This window comes from Salmo salar, chromosome 09 (assembly GCF_965601325.2).
Source record: "Salmo salar chromosome 09, fSalSal1, whole genome shotgun sequence".
Lineage (NCBI taxonomy): Eukaryota > Metazoa > Chordata > Actinopteri > Salmoniformes > Salmonidae > Salmo > Salmo salar.
The window spans coordinates 74397940-74419512 of NC_138299.1; the positions used below are offsets into that span (position 1 = coordinate 74397940).

Genomic DNA, 21573 nt, shown 5'->3' on the forward strand with positions numbered 1-21573 from the left:
GTCATCAGTCCGAGGATAAGGGGACCTGCATTCAGACATGGCTGTTGTAATACGGTAGGCTACATGAAATACAAACGTCCATGAAATCCTCTTTAGTTTGAAACTATGAGGAAACTCGAATATGTCCAGACTTAATATAGCTTGGTACATCCCTTACTATATGTCCCCCGTCGCCGCATCTGAGAACTTCTTCTTCTGAGCCAATCATCAGGACGCAGCTGTGTATGGCATTTAACCCACTGTCGCACAGTGAACGGACGAGCGCGAGGAGGAGGGACCGCCGGTTAATAACCCAACTGCACTGCATCTGTCATCCTCATGGTCTCCCAACGTCTCAGGCAGCATGTAGACGGGCTCCTCTAGTGCCACTGCGGAGAGAGAAATGGCATTAATGTCAAAATTAGAGAAAAAATTTCTATCTATGGATGCAGAGTAACCTGATGTTCCACAGCTGTATTTGGGAGTATTTGTTAATTGTGTTCAGTCTATTGGAGCACGCGCTACACGCTGCGCACTTTGGCGGTGGTGACAGTCAAACTATTTTAGCTGTCTTCTCGACCAGTGTAATCTAAGGAATTAATCGTTATACAGGACTATACACCTGCAACACGTACCCAGAACCGTGGAGCGTGACTCCCGCTGGATGTACCGTTGAGCGGAGTGACGCGGGTCGGTGTGCGGGCGAATAGAGCCGTGGCTGAGCAAACGCACAAAGTCCAAATTCCATCTCCCTTTCCGTGTCCCGGTGCCTCTTCCCGCCCCATAACGGAGATGTTGTTCCTCGGAATACTGCTCAGCATCTTCATACAAGGTAAGATGCAGGAAGGTATCCATGGTGTTACATCCATTTTTGTCGTCAGTCATTCAGGTTATATCTAGCCTATTAACTAGCCTTAAAATTACTTTTTTAGCAATATGATTGTATAGGCAATCATGACACCTTACTAATATCGTATTTAAAGTCTGAAGACGTAATAAGGCTAATTGCCCACAGCGCCAATTCTTTGATTTAACCTTTTACATTCATGGCTCAAATGCGCGTTTTCAGTGAGCTTTGGCTTGACAATGGCATGGCTTCTAATTTGCTCTTAATAAAACCTTTATGACAGCAGGAATAGTTGATGAAATTAGAGACTTTGGGAAACAAATGGAAACGACTCGAATTTAAACTTTGTGATTTGATTAATGAAAATACTTAAGACATTTCCATTCCAGACTTTGGACAAAGGTTGATGATCTCATGTACAACCACTATTTTTGGATATTCGGAAGTTGGCATCCCCAAGTCTCCGCTCCCTCTGAGTTGCTGCCGCCTGAGGCATAGGCTGCATGCATAATTCCCCCACGGATCGACAGTTTTATTTATTAGCCGAGTTAATTATTGTGTGTTTGCGGTGCTGGTGTAGGCCTAGTCGACAAGGGTCCCAAGGGTCGCATCGTATATCAGCGCGGTGTCTTTTTCTCCCTCGTCCCGAGTGAGCGTGTTTTGATTAAAGCGAACACCTTTTTGGTTTACAGGTCTCTTTCGATTTAAAAAAAATCTTAATACAAATTCACCTCACCTCCAACCGCACATCAGAATACATTGTACAGTTGTTGTTCAATGAGGAAGCGCATTCAACCGACACCGGTGTGCAAACAGCGGAATCGTGGTTGACGTCTTATCGGCACACAGGTGCTTGTGGCCAGATGCGCGTCCAGGTGTGTTTGAATAGCCGCGGAGACAGACAACGGGACTGGGCGCCACACGGCGGGGTCGCGCACTATGTGTTGACAGCCTCCCAGGGCGCGCGCCCATCTCGTGTCACACACTCTGGTGACAGGTGTTCCAAAGTGTATTAGGTCTAGACTCCCGCCCACCTGATATCTCCGTCGGAGGTGATTTTACCGCATAGCGGGAGGCCGGGGTTTGAACAGCAGCGCTTTGGAAAAGGTCATAAAGAGGTTCCATATGATTTTAATCACTTTCTCACTGCACCCCTTTTGATTTGAACCTTCCATACATGTTTGCCCATGGTGGAAGTGGTCAGAAAGTTACTTTTTGGACCTGAATACCAACACATTCAGGAGATAGAGGTGCTCAAAGTTGACCCATTTTGCATACCCCACCATACCATGAGACATGTTTTCATCACTGAAAAAGATTAACGGTTCAGTTTGATATAATTTGAAAGCTTACAAACAGGGTTGTCAAATTGCTTTATGATTTATAAAAATAAATAAGAAATCTTCATAAAAACAATATTTTTTTATTTTATATTTTTATTTTATCTACAAACGTGTAAATAAATAAAAAAATAATGTTCAGATATGTTGTAGCTCAGATTGTATTTTACGTCATCTGAGTTGTTTTTGTGTTGAGCCCATCATTGGTTGAGCCACAGCTTACTTAGGCAATAAGGCCCGAGGGGGTATGATATATGGCCAATATCAAATCTAATCAAAGTTTATTTGTCACATGCACTCAATACAACAGGTGTAGACCTAACAGTGAAATGCTTACTTACAGGCCTATGCGTATATGATATACAGAGGGTAGCAGTAGCGTAAAAGAGGGGTGGTGGGTGGTGGGTGGCGGGACACAATGCAGATAGTCCGGGTAGCCAATGTGCGGGGGCATCGGCTAGTTGGGATAATTGAGGTAGTATGTACATGAATGTATAGTTAAAGTGACTATGCATATATGATAAACAGAGAGTAACAGCAGCGTAAAAGAGGGGTTGGGAGGGGGGGCACAATGCAAATAGTCCATGGCAAAGAGCTGTTCTTACCCACGATGCAACGCAGAGTGCCTGGACCCTACCCTTAGCCGTGGTATATTGGCCATATATCACAAGATCCCGAGGTGCCTTATTGCTATTATAAACTGGTTACCTATGTAATTAGAGCAGTAACAATAAATTGTTGTCATACCACAGCTGTCAGCCAATCAGCATTTAAGGCTGGAACCACCCAGTTTATCATAAATATTTTTTTTTAAATTTTACCTTTATTTAACTGGGCAAGTCAGTTAAGAACAAATTCTTATTTTCAATGACAGCCTAGGAACAGTGGGTTAACTGCCTTGTTCATGGGCAGAACAACATATTTTTACCTTGTCAGCTCAGGGATTTGATCTTTAACATTTCGGTTGTTAGTCCAACACTCTAACCGCTAGGCTACCTGCCACCCCACCCCGAATACTGCATGGGTGTCATATTTTGGCTAATAAATGTACTAAAATGTGAATAATTGTCACAAGCGTCGTAGTGAACAGACCAAGGCGCAGCGTGTTGAGTGCTCATTCTTACTTTTAATGAAAACACTTCAATAACAAAATAACAAACGACCAACAGTTCCGTCAGGTAACAACAACTAAACGGAAAATAACCACCCACAAAACCCAAAGGAAAACAGGCTTCCTAAGTATGGCTTCCAATCAGAGACAACGAAAGACACCTGCCTCTGATTGGAAACCATACTCGGCCAAACATGGAAAACGAAACAGAAATAGAAAACTAGAACAAATTCCCCTAGAACCAAAAAAACCCAAAACACACAAAACAACCCCCCTGCCACGCCCTGACCATTCTACTATGGCAAATGACCCTTTTCACTGGTCAGGACGTGACAATAATACTGAAATTACAACTTTCATATGGTACCACATGGATGGTTGGAGTTCCACACATCATAGAATGTTGACTTGAGTGGGAATATCCATTGTTGTAAATTAAACTATCAATCTTCCGTAGGAAACCTACTGAAATCACAGAACTATAGATAATAGAATAAACATTCCCAAGTTGACTTTCAACAGTGGGTGGACCGGTGGACATGTTTCTGGTAGTAGTCGGAAGTTAAAGTTTCAATTCAATTTAAATGTCAGTGGTGTACCAGCTAAACTGCAGGGGTCTGAAGGGATAGGTCCGTTCTATGAGTTCCATTTCTATGATTGAAATGACACCCACCCTGTATTCAATACTATGCAGTGTCTCAACCAATGTTGGGCACAACACAAACACCTCAGATTATGTAAAATAGGGTCTACAGTACAACATTTCTGAAAATGAAAAAAAATAGTGCCGTTTACGCGTTTTTAGATCATTTACATTCAAGATTTAAAAAATGACATTTTTTTTCATTCAAATGTTTTTTCAAGAAATCCTAGAATAGTTTGACAAACCTGTTTTTAAGCTTTCAAATGATATCAAACTGAACAGTTTATCTTTTTCAGTGGTGGAGACGTCTCATGGTAGGTATGGTGGGGTATGCAAAATGGGTCAACTTTGAGCACCTCTGTCTCCTGAATGTTTTGGCAATCAGGTCCAAAGAGTCACTTGCTGACTACTTCCACCATGGGAAAACATGTATGAATGGTTTCGTTCAAATCAGAAAATGATTGAAATCATTTGGAACAACCTAGAGGGAACTGTAAACTCCATTATGATTTCCTTATGAAGAGGGATGACGGCAAGGGAAAGAAAAGAACATGCATGAAAAATGACAAGGTACAGTGTATTCAGACCCCTGGACTTTTTCAACATTTTGTTACATTACATCCTTAGTGGTTAGAGCGTTGGGCTAGTAACCGAAAGGTTGCAAGTTCAAATCCCCGAGCTGACAAGGTACAAATCTGTTGTTCTGCCCCTGAACAAGGCAGTTAACCCACTGTTCCTCAGCCATCATTGAAAATAAGAATTTGTTCTTAACTGAAAAAAAAATGGATGAAGTTTTTTTTTCCCTTATCAATTTCCACACAATACCTCATAATGACAAAACAAAAACAGGTTTTTAGAAGTTTTTACAAATGTATATACACTACCAGTCAAACGTTTTAGAACACCTACTAATTCAAGAGTTTATCTTTATTTGTACTATTTTGTACATTGTAGAATAATAGCGAAGACATCACAACTATGAAATAACACATGGAATAATGTAGTAACCAAAGAAGTGTTAAACAAATCAAAATATATTTTATATTTGACATTCTTCAAATAGCCACCCTTTGCCTTGATGACAGCTTTGAACACTCTTGGCATTCTCTCAACCATCTTTACCTGGAATACTTTTCCAACAGTCTTGAAGGAGTTCCCACATATGTTGAGCACTTTTTGGCTGCTTTTCGTTCACTCTGCAGTCCGACTCATCCCAAACCATCTCAATTTGGTTGAGGTCCGGGGCAGGTCATCTGATGCAGCACTCCATCACTCTCCTTCTTGGTAAAATAGCCCTTACACGGCCTGGAGGTGTGTTGGGTCATTGTCCTGTTGAAAAACAAATGATAGTCCCACTAAGCCCAAACCAGATGGAATTGCGTATCGTTACAGAATGCTGTGGTAGCCATGCTGGTTAAGTATGCCTTGAATTCTTAATAAATCACAGACAGTGTCACCATCAAAGCACCCCCACAGCATAACACCTCCTCCTCCATGCTTTACGGTGGGAAATACACATGCGGATATCCTCCGTTCACCTACACCGCGTCTCACGAAGACACGGCGGTTGGAACCAAAAATCTCCCAATTTGGACTCCAGACCAAAGGACACATTTTCACCTGTCACATTTTCACCTGCTTGTGTTTCTTGGCCATATCAAGTCTCTCCTTCTTATTGGTGTCCTTTAGTAGTGGTTTCTTTTAGAGGTCAACCGATTAATCGGCATGGCCTGCGTGGCAGGCTGACCACCTGTTACGCGAGTGCAGCATCAAAAGGACCTTGTGGCTGCAAGGAGACAAGGTAAGTTGCTTGCTAGCATTAAACTTATCTTATAAAAAACTATCAATCTTCACATAATCACTAGTTAACTACACATGGTTGATGATATTACTAGGATAACTAGCTTGTCCTGCGTTGCATATAATCAATGCGTTGCCTGTTAATTTATCATCAAATCACAGCCTACCTCAACTTCGCCAAACAGGTGATGATTTAACAAAAGCGCATTCGCGAAAAAGCACAATTGTTGCACAAATGTACCTAACCATAAACATCAATGCCTTCCTTAAAATCAATACACAGAAGTATATTTTTTTTAAACCTGCATATTTAGTTAAAAGAAATTCATGTTAGCAGGCAATATTACCTAGGGAAATTGTGTCACTTCTCTTGCGTTCAGTGCAAGCAGAGTCAGGGTATATGCAACAGTTTGGGCCGCCTGGCTCATGGCAAACTAATTTGCCAGAATTTTACATAATTATGACATAACATTGAAGGTTGTGCAATGTAACAGCAATATTTAGACTTAGGGTTGCCACCCGTTAGATAAAATACGGAGCGGTTCCGTATTTCACTGAAATAATAATGGTTTTGTTTTCGAAATTATAGTTTCCGGATTTGACCATATTAATGACCAAAGGCTCGTATTTCTGTGTTTATTATATTATAATTAAGTCTATGATTTGATATTTGATAGAGCAGTCTGACTGAGCGGTGGTAGGCAGCATTAGCCTCGTAAGCATTCATTCAAACAGCACTTTACTGCATTTGCCAGCAGCTCTTAGCATTGTTTGATGCACAGCGCTGTTTATGACTTCAAGCCTATCAACTCCTGAGATTAGGCGGGCAATACTAAAGTGCCTATAAGAACAGTTCTTGTTCTTCACATTTTCCGGATTGACTGACCTATGTTTCTTAAAGTAATGATGGACTGTTGTTTCTCTTTGCCTATTTGAGCTGTTCTTGCCATAATATGGACTTGGTCTTTTACCAAATAGGGCTATCTTCTGTATACCCCTCCACCTTGTTACAACACAACTGATTGGCTCAAACGCATTAAGAAGGAAAGAAATTCCACAAATTTATTTTTAACAAGGCACACCTGTTAATTTAATCTTCTCAAGTTCTGTCAGGTTAGATGGGGAGCATCGCTGCACAGCTATTTTCAGGTCTCTCCAGAGATGTTCGATCGGGTTCAAGTCCGGGCACTGGCTGGGCCACTCAAGGACATTCAGAGACTTAAAGCCACTCCTATGTTGTCTTGGCTGTGTGCTTAGGGTCGTTGTCCTGTTGGAAGGTGAACCTTCGCTCTGAGCACTCTGGAGCAGGTTTTCATTAAGGATCTCCCTGTACTTTGCTCCGTTCATCTTTCCCTCAATCCTGACTAGTCTCCCAGTCCCTGCCGCTGAAAAAATCCCCACAGCATGATGCTGCTACCACCATGCTTGACTCTAGGGAAGGTGCCAGGTTTCCTCCAGATGCGACGCTTGGCATTCAGGCCAAAGAGTTCAATCTTGGTTTCATCAGACCAGAGAATCTTGTTTATCATGGTCTGAGAGTCCTTTAGGTGCCTTTTGGCAAACACCAAGCCACCTTTCATGTGCCTTTTACTGAGGAGTGGCTTCCGTCTGGCCACTCTACAATAAAGGCCTTATAGGTGGAGTGCTGCACAGATGGTTGTCCTTCTGTAAGGTTCTCCCATCTCCACAGAGATACTCTGGAGCTCTGTCAGGGTGACCATCGGGTTCTTGATCACCTCCCTGACCAAGGCCCTTCTCCCCCGATTACTCAGTTTGGCATGGCGGCCAGCTCTAGGAAGAGTCTTGGTGGTTCCAAACTTCTTCCATTTAAGAATGATGGAGGCCACTGTGTTCTTGGGGACCTTCAGAAATTTGTTGGTACCCTTCCCCAGATCTGTGCCTTGACACAATCCTTTCTCGGAGCTCTTCGGACAATTCCTTCAACCTCATGCCTTGGTTTTTGCTCTGACATGCACTGTCAACTGTGGGACCTTATATAGACAGGTGTGTTCCTTTCCAAATCATGTCCAATCAATTGAATTTACCACAGGTGGACTCCAATCAAGTTGTAGAAACAGCTCAAGGATGATCAATGGAAACAGGATGCACCTGAGCTCAATTTCGAGTCTCATAGCAAAGGGTCTGAATACTTATGTAAATAAGGTATTTCTGTTTTTTATTTTTAATACATTTGCAAACAATTCTAAAAACCTATTTTTGCTTTGTCATTATGGGGTATTATTTGATCCATTGTAGAGTAAGGCTGTAACGTAACAAAATGTGGAAAAAGTAAAGGGGTCTGAATACTTTCCAAATGCACTGTATACGTAGTGTACAGATGTGATGATAGGGTTGATAAAACATTTTGTTTGGAATATGGATTGTGTGTTCAGATAGGGACAGGGAAAGCCAAGGTCTGTGTGGGTGTTTCACGTTTGAAGTTTTATTAGTCGTATGTTTCAAGGGGTTTGAGAGAGAGAGAGACCACTGTGACTGACCCAAAATTAAGGAAATCTTTGACTATGTACAGAGTCAGTGAGCATAGCCTTGATATTGAGAAAGGCCGCCGAAGGCAGACCTGGCTCTCAAGAGAAGACAGGCTATGTGCACACTGCCCACAAAATGAGGTGGAAACTGAGCTCCACTTCCTAACCTCCTGCCAAATGTACGACCATGATAGAGACACATATTTCCCTCAAATTACACAGACCCACAAAGAATTCAAAAATAAATCCAATTTTGATCAACTCCCATATCAATTGGGTGAAATACCACAGTGTGCCATCACAGCAGCAAGATTTGTGACCTGTTGCCACAAGAAAAGGGCAACCAGTGAAGAACAAACACCATTGTAAATACAACCTATATTTATGTTTATTTATTTTCCCTTTCATACTTTAACTACAACACTATTTATATATATGACATTTGAAATGTCTTTATTCTTTTGGAACTTTTGTAAGTGTAATGTTTACTGTACATTTTTTATTGTTTATTTCACTTTTGTTTATTATCTATTTCACTTGCTTTGGCAATGTAGACGTTTCCCATGCCAATAAAGCCCTTAAATTGAAATTGAATTGAATTGAATTGAGAGAGAGAGACTAGGGCAGTCTAGGGGTCGTATGTTTGTTTTGTTGAGAACTAGGATTTGGAATCTCAAACACAGGACCAACAGATGGTGTGTACGGATTTTGTCTCCTTGGCTGGGAGATTTGGTGTGTATGTGTGTGTCTTCACTGGAACTCTGTCATATGCCCATTCTGCTGTACCCATGGGGACTGCATGACATCACACCTCACTGCTCCTTAAACTGAACTCTGGGATAGCACTGCACTGCACCCATAACCACTGATCTAGAGCCAGCTCTCCCAATCCGTGACCTATCCCTAACCATTAATGAACAACTCATCAGAACTGTCCCAGGATCATTTACAAGTAAAACGGTAACACTTTACGTAAACCTTATAGGTGTAATGCTTTATAACTTTGCTGTAAACATGTGTATGAGCATTTATAATGTCTTATAAACCACATACATACTGGCCCTCTCAGCTTCTCCTTTTGAAAGGTGATGAGGTCAATGTGACGTCATGTGACAGTGAGTGATTTGTCTGGTATATCTATGGCAACGCGTGACTAGTTTACGGGGGAAGTCTGATGAGCTTCCAGGTTTTTAAGTGACATGGGTCATTTGTTTTTGTAGTTGGTGCTCTGGTGTTTAAGCGTACATGCACCTCACTGTACTTTATTTTGTCAATTTGCATTCTCCCGTTGATCTATGCTGTGCCTAGAGTCTCGGCTAGTCTATTTCATGAAACTCATTATATTCGATTTACATTTGCTGCTCTGTTGAATATTAATCTCTTTTTGCTCTCTCAACCACTTCATTCATCTAGTGTGCGTGTGTCACAGACAGATTGCTCTACCCCCTCCTGTGGATGTGTGGTGTTGTGTTTTGTAGTAATGATAGGCTCCGCCCTTCAGTCTCCCCCACAACATAAGCCAGACGTAAAAGGGTCTCTCTCAGGGCATGTGTGTGTGTGTGTGTGTGTGCGTGCGTGCGTGTGTGCGTGTGTGTGTAGGTCTGTGCGTTAGTTGAGTTTCACCAAGGGAGCATTTTGCTTTTGGTTTACAAATAAAAGTGGAGAGCAGCCAAAAATATAATGCAGAACATTTTTGGGGGTAAAGTATGAGGTATTTCCCAAATATGAATCCTCGTGCTGTGTAAGCTCTGGCTTTTCTCCACAAAATATGGAAAACTCATCCCAATACTTTTGGATTCACTCAATGAAAATTCCTTCACGTCCAAGCAAATTAAATATATACGAGGACAGTACTGTCTTTTCCTATTCAGTGTCAGTGCATTCATCCCAAAGACAAATACATTGTAGCACAGAGTGATTTAAATTTGTTTATTTAACCTTTACTTAACTAGGCAAGTCATTTAAGAACAAATTCTTATTTACAATGACGGCCTACCAAAAGGAAAAAGGCCTCCTGCCGGGACGGGGGCTAGGATTAAAACTAAAAAGAATGGACAAAACACACATCACGACAAGAGAGACACCACAACACTACATAAAGAGAGACCTAAGACAACAACATAACATGGTAGCAACACATGACAACAACATGGTAGCAACACAACATGACAAAGGGCAAGAAGGTAGAGACAACGCATCACGTGAAACAGCCACAAGTGTCAGTAAGAGTGTTCATGATTGAGTCTTTGAATGTAGAGATGGCTGACCATTCTCCCCTCCCCTTCCCCTCTCTGTCTCCCCCCTCTAGATGTGGTCACCTCCTTGCGGCCCCTCCCCCCGGGCATTATGGACTGTGTGGAGGCAGAGAGTGGGTGTGAAGCAGATCCCCAGTGTAAGGAGCTGTACAGCACCTTGCGGTACTGTGTGTCCGAGGAGGAGGTGGCTCCGCCGGGGAGCAAGGCCAGGATAGAGTGCCTGGAGGCCTTGAGCGCCCTGCACTACCTCCCCCTGTTGGCCTGCAAGTGTCAGCGCGGCGCACGCAGAGAGGAGCACTGCCTTCGAGTCTACTGGAGTGTCAGGATCCTGCAGAGTGAGTGTGTGTACGTGTGAGCGTGTGTGAAAAAGGGAAAAGTTTGTGTTTGTGTGTGTGTGTGTGTGTGTGTGTGTGTGACAGAAATGTGTATGTTTGTTTACTAGCTTGTAGAAGTAAGGATTCAGTATAGACTTCTAGCACCACTGGTTCTTGACTCACCATTTGGCCACGACTAGGTTGGACCCTTAGCCGTCCTCTGTGACCCGTCCCTACAGCCACCGTGTGATGCCACTAATGCTACTGTCAGAGCACGGCCACTCATCTGTCTGCGTCCTAAATGGCACTCTATTCCCTACATAGTGGGCACCCTATTCCCTATGGGCTCTGGTCAAAAGTAGTGCACTACGTAGGGAATAGGGTGTCATTCCGTCCGCACATCGATGAGGTTGAATGACAGCTAATGGAGTTATTCCCCATGCCCTGTTAGTCACCATGCATATGGTAATTACACACTACTCTAACACAACAGAGAGAGTGCTCTCCCCTACCATGTCATTATGAAAAATAATGACCGGGATTTACATATGAACAGAATAAAATATGTATATTTAGGTTGTACCCATACCCATGTAATTATTTCAGATCTGGAACAACATGCCTATTATTAGGTAAATATATCCATGATAGATTTTAGAGTAGATGTTATTATGATGTTGGCAGAAGCTGTGTGAATATAATGAAATGGTGGTTGTCTGATTCGAGTCCCTGTTATAATGTGCTGTTTCCCTGCGTGTTCCGTTATCTTGTGATTCAGTCTCCTGTGGTGTTGGGAGATTATGATGCGATTAGGGATGCATAGATTATGTGTTGATCTCTCCTGCGTGTCAAGGTTAGGTTACAATGTGATATCATGGGGTTGGGTTGTGATATGACGTCGTCTCCGATGTTGTTGTGATGAGGTTGTGATGTGATGTTCTCCTCTGTGATCATGTAGGTTATGAGGACTTGGAGGCGTCTCCCTATGATGACTCGCCAGTGGAAATGTCTCACATGGCCTCCATAGTGGCAGCAGGTAGCCAACGACACAATCCCCCATTACATTAAAACCCTCAGGCACTCCTGTTCAATATATCAATACACTAGAAAACCCAATCAATCAACTCATCTACACAGCCCTCAAGTGACCAGATGTCTACTTTCTCTCCTCTTTCTATCTCCCTCGCTCCCCTCTTCCTCTCTATATCTCTCCTCCTCTTTATCCTTGCCCATTCCCCTCTCTCTCTCAGCCTCCTCTCTTCCTCTAGATGGACAGAACGCGTGTCTGAAGGCAGCCCAGGACTGTGGTCTGTATGAGAAATGCGGGTCCCTGAGGTCTGAGTACGTCCTGGCCTGCACTAAGCGCGTCCCAGGCTCGGACCACTGCAACAGGCAGAAGTGCCACCGGGCGCTGCGGCGCTTCCTGGAGCGCGTCCCGGGGGAGTACAGCCTGGGGTTGCTGTTCTGCCCCTGTACTGACAAACTGTGTGGGGAGAGACGCAGGAAGACCATCGTCCCTTCCTGTTCCTACCAGGAGAGAGACGGGGAACAGCCCAACTGTATGCATCTGCAGAGCTCCTGCAGGAGGGACCAACTCTGCAGGTCAGACACACAACATGTACACACACATAAACACATTTGTGTCTTATAAGCGCTCACATTTTCATATGTGTACGTGTGTGTGTGTGTGTGTGTCTGTGTCTGTCTCAGGTCCAGACTGGCTGATTTCCAGCATAACTGCCAGTCCTCCGGCCATTCCCCATCTGGCTGTTTCAGAGATAGTGGAACAGTGTGCCTCAAATCCTACGCCGGACTCATCGGTAAGAGAGATGAGATGAGGCTATAGGAGAACGAGGGATGCAGATATAGGAAGGATGGAGAGGGGTGAGATGAGGGAGGAGAGAGACGGAGAGTATAAAGAGTATTCTAGGATATCGATTTGGGTGGATCACTAGAGAGTGATAAAGATGACAAGAGGGTGTTATCGGGTCATGTCAGGGGTGGGTGAGTGGGGCGTCAGATGGCCAGCGGTAGGACTTGACCTTTTGCAGTAGGAGTTGACCTCTGTGACCTTTGACCCCCTCCTCCAGGCACCATCATGACCCCCAACTACCTTAGCAACAGCACTATGGACGTGGCCCTGTGGTGCAATTGTGAGGGCAGTGGCAACCAATGGAAGGAGTGCCTGAAGATCCAGAACATGTTCACCAATAATGCCTGTCTGGGTGAGTCTATACATCCACCTACCTGTCAATTAACCATCTAACCAATCAATGCAATTTCCATACGGCAGGCAATTAATTTAGTACTTGACACTTCAGTCCATCAATCTGTCACATGGTCAGCTACACTCGCTCTCATGCACGCATGTGAACATGCACACACACACACAATATGGAATGTAATGTGTCTATCTGTCCGTCTCACAGAGAACTCCATAAGTACCATGGGTAGCTCCCCCCCTCGACCAGTGGAGAGCCTTCTTCCCCCTTCCCCTCGCCCCTCCCCCCTGGACCAGCAGAACAAGCTCAGCAACAACGCCCAGGATGAGCTCAGCAACAACGCTGTGAGTACTACTACTCAACATTACCCAATACTACCTAACATTACCCAATATTACCCAATACTACGTAATAATACTCAACATTACCCAATACTAATTAACATTTCTCAACATTACCCAATACTACCTAACATTTCTCAACATTACCAAATATTACTCAACATTACCCAATAATACCTAACATTACTCAATATTACCCAATACTGCCTAACATTACTCAACATTACCCAATACTACTTAGCATTACTCAACATTACCCAATACTATTTAACATTACTCAACATTACCTAATAGTACATAATAATACTCAACATACCCAATACTACCTAACATTACACAACATTACCAAATACTACCTAACATTACTCAACATTACCTAATATTACTCAACATTACCCAATACTACTTAGCATTACTCCACATTACCCAATACTACCTAACATTACTCAACATTACCCAGTACTAGCTAACATTACTTAATATTACCTAACATTACTCAATACTACCTAACATTACTCGACATTACCCAATGCTACCTAACATTGCTTAACATTGCGCAATATCAAATTTCAATCAAATGTATTTATAACGCCCTTCTTACATCAGCTGATGTCACAAAGTGCTGCACAGAAATCCAGCCTAAAACCCCAAACAGCAAGCAATGCAGGTGTAGAAGCACAGTGGCTAGGAAAAATTCCCAAGAAATGCCAGAACCTAGGAAGAAACCTAGAGAGGAACCAGGCTATGAGCGGTGGCCAGTCCTCTTCCGGCTGTGCCGGGTGGAGATTATAACAGAACATGGCCAAGATGTTCAAATGTTCATAGATGACCAGCAGGGTCAAATAATAATAAGCACAGTTGTTGTTGAGGGTTCAACAGGTCAGCACCTCAGGAGTAAATGTCAGTTGGCTTTTCATAGCCGATCATTCAGAGTATCTCTATCGCTCCTGCTGTCTCTAGAGAGTTGAAAACAGCAGGTCTGGGTTCCATAGCCGCAGGCAGAACAGTTGAAACTGGAGCAGCAGCACGGCCAGGTGGACTGGGGACATCAAGGAGTCATCAGGCCAGGTAGTCCTGAGGCATGGTCCTAGGGCTCAGGTCCTCAGAGAGAGAGAGAGAAAGAGAGAAAGAGAGAAAGAAAGAGAGAAAGAGAGAGAGAATTAGAGAGAACATACTTAAATTCACACAGGACACTGGATAAGACAGGAGAAATACTCCAGATATAACAGACTGACCCTAGCCCCCCGACACATAAACTACTGCAGCATAAATACTGGAGGCTGAGACGGGAGGGGTCGGGAGACACTGTAGCCCCGTCCAACGATACCCCCGGACAGGGCCAAACAGGCAGGATATAACCCCACCTACCAGCAATACTACCTAATATTACTCAACATTACCCAATTTACCTAGCATTACTCAACATTACCCAATAATACCTAATATTACTCAACATTACCCAATTTAGCAAGCATTACTCAACATTGCCCAATACTACCTAATATTAGTCAACATTACCCAATACTACCTAATATTAGTCAACATTACCCAATACTACTTAACATTACTCAATACTACCTAACATTACTCAACTCTACATTACCGAACATTACCCAATATTACCTAACATAACCTGACATTACCCAATACCACCTAACATTACCCAGTACTACCTAACATTACTCAACATTACCAATACTACCTAACATTACTCAACATTACCCAATACTGCCTAATAATACTCAACTCTACACAACATTACCAAATATTACCTCACATAACTTGACATTACCCAATACCACCTAACATTACTCAACACTACCCAATACTACCTTACATTACTGAACACTATTCAACATTACTCAACACTTTGAACGACTCACCGCTTTAGCTGAATTACCATCACTCAGAAACATGCATTGCTCCTCCAAACACTAATCACACAACTGGCTATCAAATAAAGCAAAGTAAAATACCACTCCACCCAGCACTGACCACTTCCAGGCCAGCATGACCCCGCACTGACCAATGCCAGCTTGACCACAAACAGATGGACTGACCACTGCCAGCTTGACCACAAACAGATGGACTGACCACTGCCAGCTTGACCACAAACAGATGGACTGACCACTGCCAGCTTGACCACAAACAGATGGACTGACCACTGACTGACCGTTCGATTAGACACTGACCACCTGACTGAACGCTAACCATCAAGTACAGAATGTTCAACCTAGTACACACCTCTAGCACTCTGACCATTGACCAATGTAGTGACAACAGGCTGCTGGAATGACCATTGACCACAGGAGTGACCGCTGGTGGCTGACTGCTAAACCCTTTCTGGTCCATTGAGCAGAGTGACAGTGAAGCGCTTTTTGTCTCCTCTGCTCCCCGCATGCTCAACCCAGCTAGAGATTATCTGATCTGCGAGCTAGACCAAGGGGATTCCAATACTCTCTTTCTCTTCCTTCCTTCCTTCCTTCCTTCCTTCCTTCCTTCCTTCCTTCCTTCCTTCCTTCCTTCCTTCCTTCCTTCCTTCCTTCCTTCCTTCCTTCCTTCCTTCCTTCCTTCCTTCCTTCCTTCCTTCCTTCCTTCCTCCTCCTCTCTCTCTCTCTCGCTCTCTCTCTCTCGCTCTCTCTCGCTCTCCCTCTCTCTCTTTTCCTTTATCTCTCTCTCTTTTATCCCTCTCTTTCTCTCATTGGCTGTCTGTCTCCCTTTCTCTCTTCCCTCTCTTTCCCTCTCTTCAATTCTCTCTCTCCCTCACTGTTTCTACATCTCTTAATCTCTCTCTCTCTCTCTCTCTTTCTCTCTCTCCTTCCCTCCCCCATCTCTCTCTCTGAGAGGATTAGATGAAGGTGTTCGCAAGAGGCAGTGCATCAATCAGACTTCATCAGTATTAATTTATGCATGCCCATCTGTCTATCCCTCTCTCTCTCTCCTTTCCTCTCTCTCCCCTAATCCTTCCTCCTACTCCGTCCTCCTTCACTCTCTCTCTCCCCTCTTTGCTCTCGCTCTCTCTCCCTCGTCTCAGTGTTCTACATTGTAATCCCTCGCTCCATTCACTCTCTCTCTCACTCTCTCCCTCTCTCTCTCTCTCTCTCTCTCTCTCTCTCTCTCTCTCTCTCTCTCTCTCTCTCTCTCTCTCCCCCTCTCTTCTCCTCACTCATCCCTCATCTCATTCTCTCTTCCTCTCCTCTAACAATATATATATATCTCTCTCTATCTCAGGTGGAGCAGAGTGAGGAAGAGGAGGATGAGGAAGAGGAGGAGGGGGGGCAGTTTGACGTGATCCCTCTCTATGCTGAGAAGGCCACGGTGTCCAATCTGGGTTCTGGGGGTGGGGGGGTGTCCCCCCGTCTGTCCTCAGCCCCCCCTCCCTCCCTGCTGCTGCTCCTTCTGCTACTGTCTGCCTCTCTGAGCTGGGGGTAAGGAGGGAGGGGCCCTTGCACACAGACACAGAGACTCTGAGAAAGGCACAGAGAGAGAGAGGAGGGAGAAAATAAGAGAAGATAAAGGACCTCTAGTGTTTATTGCTTCCTTCCTTCTCTCTTCCTTTTGAGACGGTCTTGTACAGTCTGTTTTCTTTTTATTGCTTCACCTCCCACTGTCAGGTGATGGTTTTGCCCGATGGAGACTTTTTGTGTATGACAGACATAGAGGTGAACCAACTCCACAGTGACAGAGGGGGGTTAAACTGAGTGACTTGATATCTGATATGTGAGTAATTTCCTCCTTTGGTGAAGACATGTGACAGGTTACCATGAGTCAGATGGCGCTTTAGTATATCCAAGCTTCACTCTGTCCATTCATAGCTCTGTACTCTCCAATGATGGAGAAGTGCTTACAGTCAGTGTTAGGAAGGAATGTACACTGAGTATACCAAACACTAGGAACACCTTCCTAATATTGAGTTGCCCTCAGAACAGCCTCAGTTCGTCAGGGCATGGACTCTACAAGGTGTCGAAAGCGTTCCACTGGGATGCTGGCCCATGTTGATTCCTGTGCTTCCCACAGTTATATCAAGTTGGCTTGATGTCCTTTGGGTGGTGAACCGTTCTTGATACACACGGGAAACCGTTGAGCATGAAAAACCCAGCAGCGTTGCAGTTCTTGGCACAAACCGGTGCGCCTCGCACCTACTACCATACCCTGTTCAAAGGCACTTACATCTTTTGTCTTGCCCATTCACCCTCTGAATGGCACACATACACAATCCATGTCTCTATTGTTTCAAGGTGTAGAAATCCTTCTTTAACCTGTCTCCTCCCCTTCATCTACACTGATTGAAGTGGATTTAACAAGTGACCTCAATAAGGGATCATTGCTTTCACCTGGATTCACGTGGTGAGTCTGTCATGCAAAGAGCAGGTGTTCATAATGCAAGCACTTTTGGTTTATTGCTCTATCTGTGTCTAAATGACTCAGCACAGGCCTGGGAGAAAAACCAGCTGCAGAAATACAAATAAAACAGCATCATCAAAAAACTGAAACAATATGAGTAATAAAAAATCTAATATCTTCTCAGTAGGTGTAGACGCCCGTCTGGGGTTGACACTCGCAGGCAGAGAAGGAGAGAGAAGGAAACAGAGAGAGAGAGAGAGAATGAGACAGAGAGGGAGATAAGGAAACACAGAGAGAGAGAGAGAGAGAGAGAGAGAGAGAGAGAGAGAGAGAGAGAGAGAGAGAGAGAGAGAGAGAGAGAGAGAGAGAGAGAGAGAGAGAGAGAAAGAAACGGAGAGCGATAGAAGACAAGGGATAAAGAGGGAGTGAGTTTCTGGTGTATAGTCCATTTCCTCTGCACTTTTTACTTGTTTTAGTTGAGATAATATGATCTGGTGTGAACTCTTTGGCTGGAATTCATTCAAACCCACCAGTGTTTTATGTTCACAATATTCATCCCGTGCCTAAACACTTCTAATTCTGAAAAGTGAAAGCATACCTGTGAGAGGGGTTGCCCTGGTAGTAGTTGTGGGTTTTTATACAGTACACAAGATCAATCTGTCAGTTAATTTGATCATTGGAAAAAGCTACTGCGTCAATACTGCAATGCGGGTTAGATTGAATTGAGCCCTTTATATTCTGGTGAGCTCTGGGGGGAAAAATCGTTGGTGAGGAGCGATAGAGGGGGAGAGAAAAAGAGTGAACCAGACAGAGAGAGAGACCCTCGAGCGCAAACATACCGTAGAGAATCGCTGGCCCTATATTTCCTCTGTCTTATAAATCTTTTGCTGACACTAATGTTTTTTTTTGTCTCCTCTATTTCTGGGGAACGTGTAAAATTAACTTCCATCCGGAGGGGTTGGAGATGGTGGTGGACAAAGAAAGGAGGGGGGGGGGAGGGGGTTGTGGCGGTAGGTCTGCAGTATGCATCTTGCATCACTCCCCAGGCACTAATATCAAATTATAACCCCCCACACACACACACCAACTGTCCACCTGAACAACAGACCCTTACACAAATTGTCCGTCAATCAGTCATTATTTTTTAAAGGAAAGGGGAACATGCTTACCTGAAGATCTACGCTTCCATTCCGTAGAACATGAGCATCATTAATGCCAAGGTCAGCTAGCCGCTCACAGATCTCCTTCTGGGGTTAATTGAGAGCAGGGAGGAGAATAGGTGGTAGATTGATGTGCCTGTCAGGCCTGTGTGGGGTCTTTACGAGGCCTGTTGTTATTTTTTAATTGTTGTTGCGGCCGTTTGTCGTCTGCTGACACCTCGCCACTGCCAACAGACAGATTGAGAGAGGGAGAAGGGGAGGAGAAAAGGATACCAATCATTTACATCAATATCGCTGAAATAAATAAGTCGAGAAGCCATGCGTTAAATCAACTGACACAGAGTAGGAGGGTAGCTGAAGGGATTATTTGACTGTTCTTGTTCGCTTGTATTACAGCTCTATCATAAACACTCACACACACACACACACACACACACACACACACACACACACACACACACACACACACACACACACACACACACACACACACACACACACACACACACACACACACACACACTCAGTTAAATATTAGTTGAATGGTGTCTGATTGCCGTGGAATTGAGCATTTTAATCCATCATTGGCCTGACACAGGAATGTTAGCAGCACCATGGCTTAGTGACACTGTTCACTGCGGAGAGACAGTCAGGGTGAAATAAAAACGAAACAAGAAAAAACACGAACAGAAAGGCACACAAGGAACTAGAATGACACACACAACACACACTCCGTAAGAAACATGTACAGGGAGAGATGAAGGGAGGAAAGCGGAGGGGGAGAATGAGAGACGGAGAGGAAGAGAGAGTGAGAGCTGACATGGCCTGCAGGCTTATATCAGTATTAGTGCTTTAGCTTGGCTTACCCTTCTTGATCTATTTCACACTCCCTAGGTCCTAAAGCATCAGCTCTCTACTGTAGCACAGCCCTGCTGCCACAGCTCTGTTGCCACAGCCCTGCTGCCACAGCTCTGCTGCCACAGCCAGACACACAGTGGAGGATGACAGAGCAGCATCCTTAGAGTTTCTGATAGTTTAAACAAATAACAAAAGAAACAAAATCAGAAAGGCTTATTTGACCTCAACCCTTCCTAATCTCCTCCTTTAACGCCACACCTGTAACACACGCATTCGTTGATTGTATTCATGCATACGCTCAGTGTTTCTGTGTGAAGTGTTTCTGTGTGAAGTGTTTCTGTGTGAAGTGTTTCTGTGTGTGAACAACCAGTTTTCTATGCTCTATACCTGCCCTGTCCTGCTTTCACATTCATAATCACCTCTCATCTTCAATAATCACCCATCTTTAATTGATAGTACTGTACTGCATACTCATTAAAATGTCAATGCCAGGTGTGTACGCCATTATTTATTTATGCATCCACGCAGTAATTACCACCAACAATGTCATGTTGTATTGAGTGTATATATCGGCCATCGGGATGACTTAGTGTGGGGCTGTTCGTGTGTTGGACATGGCTGTTCGTGTCTTGGACATGGCTGTTCGTGTCTTGGACATGGCTGTTCGTGTCTTGGACATGGGGATGACTCTTGTCAGGTCAGAGGATGCTCAATGGTTACAATGTTTTCCTGCTGCGCCTGTACTCAGCACTGTCTGTCTGTCTGTCTGTCTGTCTGTCTGTCTGTCTGTCTGTCTGTCTGTCTGTCTGTCTGTCTGTCTGTCTGTCTGTCTGTCTGTCTGTCTGTCTGTCTGTCTGTCTGTCTGTCTGTCTGTCTGTGGTGATTCTTTGTCTCTGCCTCTGTTCGCTGTAGCACCAAATAATGCTAAATGGTGCTGAATAATGATCAGATGTTTTCTATCCCAGCACCTCCAGAGGTGAAGCAGCCCTTTTTAGCATTTTTCCGCCCGGTGGGCCGTGCCTCCTGCAGGTAGCTGGCCCAATGGGCTGATGGGTATTCAGGGGGGGAGAGGACGCACGCTGGGACTGCAAATGAGACACGCATTCATGAGCATGCAGAACTGAACTGCCTGACTACTCTGCACAGCAACAATATGATGATGAAACGCTTTTTTTTTCTCTCCCTCGCTCTCTCGCTCTCCTGAACGCTGTAACGCTGAGTGGACCGATCTCTCTTTCTAGTCAGGCTACGAGACTTTCCCCCCACTATCTTCTATGTGCCGATTGGACAATGGAAAGTGACAGGAAAGACCATTCGGGGTCACTGAACTGTTCTGCTGGTGTACGAAAACAAACCGTGATGCCAATACACTGATTCTCTTCACCCTGCTCCCTTTAAGCATGTCTGTGTACCACAGGAGAGGGCCAGCTTTCGCCCCCCTACCCCTCAGAACAGGTTCTGTTCTGACCCCTCCTCTACACACCCTGCACAGTGTTCTCTTGATCAGGTTGTGTTATGTGCTTTTCCTCTCTCTGCAGTTCAGACACACACCTCCACTGTGTACATGAATATAATAAAAAAATATATGATCTTACGTTTTCTTACTTTCTCTTCCTGCTTCAGTGTGCAGTTGACCTTAAGTGGCGTGACTTGGAACTGTTGTGAATGCACTGACTAGATCCCTCAAATTCAAATGTGGACCTCAAAGCCAGTTCCCGCTGCTTTTTTCATGCTTCCCCTCCAACCAGGGACTTCAATGAATTATCAGGTAGAGGAGGAAAGCAGAAGTATTGCGGACCTCGTGGGGTCAGAGTTGAATGCTCATGTACTAGACCATGTACATGAGCAAGTCTAGAAAATGTATTTGAATAAC

At 44.2% G+C, this 21573-nt stretch overlaps 1 protein-coding gene across 2 annotated transcripts; it reads left to right on the forward strand.

Annotated features, from left to right (window-relative positions):
- The first annotated feature begins 574 nt into the window (after nucleotides 1-574).
- Nucleotides 575-21294, forward strand: LOC106611770 (GDNF family receptor alpha-4). Of its 2 annotated transcripts, XM_014212325.3 has the most exons (9): nucleotides 575-811; nucleotides 10515-10796; nucleotides 11734-11811; nucleotides 12026-12377; nucleotides 12486-12595; nucleotides 12866-13000; nucleotides 13205-13341; nucleotides 16570-16766; nucleotides 19737-21294. In XM_014212325.3, exons 1-9 carry the CDS (start codon nucleotides 772-774, stop codon nucleotides 19741-19743), a joined length of 1338 nt encoding a protein of 445 aa, XP_014067800.1. In that variant the 5' UTR covers nucleotides 575-771; the 3' UTR covers nucleotides 19744-21294. The 2 variants fall into 2 exon arrangements, with proteins under 2 accessions (XP_014067800.1, XP_014067801.1); XM_014212326.3 differs by lacking the exon at nucleotides 16570-16766.
- Nucleotides 21295-21573: the final 279 nt, after the last annotated feature.

Excerpts from the sequence above, each read along its gene's own strand:
- LOC106611770 (XM_014212325.3), top strand. The coding sequence starts at position 772 with ATGTTGTTCCTCGGAATACTGCTCAGCATCTTCATACAAG. Across the intron at positions 12,378-12,485 it reads AGGAGGGACCAACTCTGCAG|GTCCAGACTGGCTGATTTCC; the intron begins GTCAGACACACA and ends TGTCTGTCTCAG. Across the intron at positions 13,001-13,204 it reads CACCAATAATGCCTGTCTGG|AGAACTCCATAAGTACCATG; the intron begins GTGAGTCTATAC and ends TCCGTCTCACAG.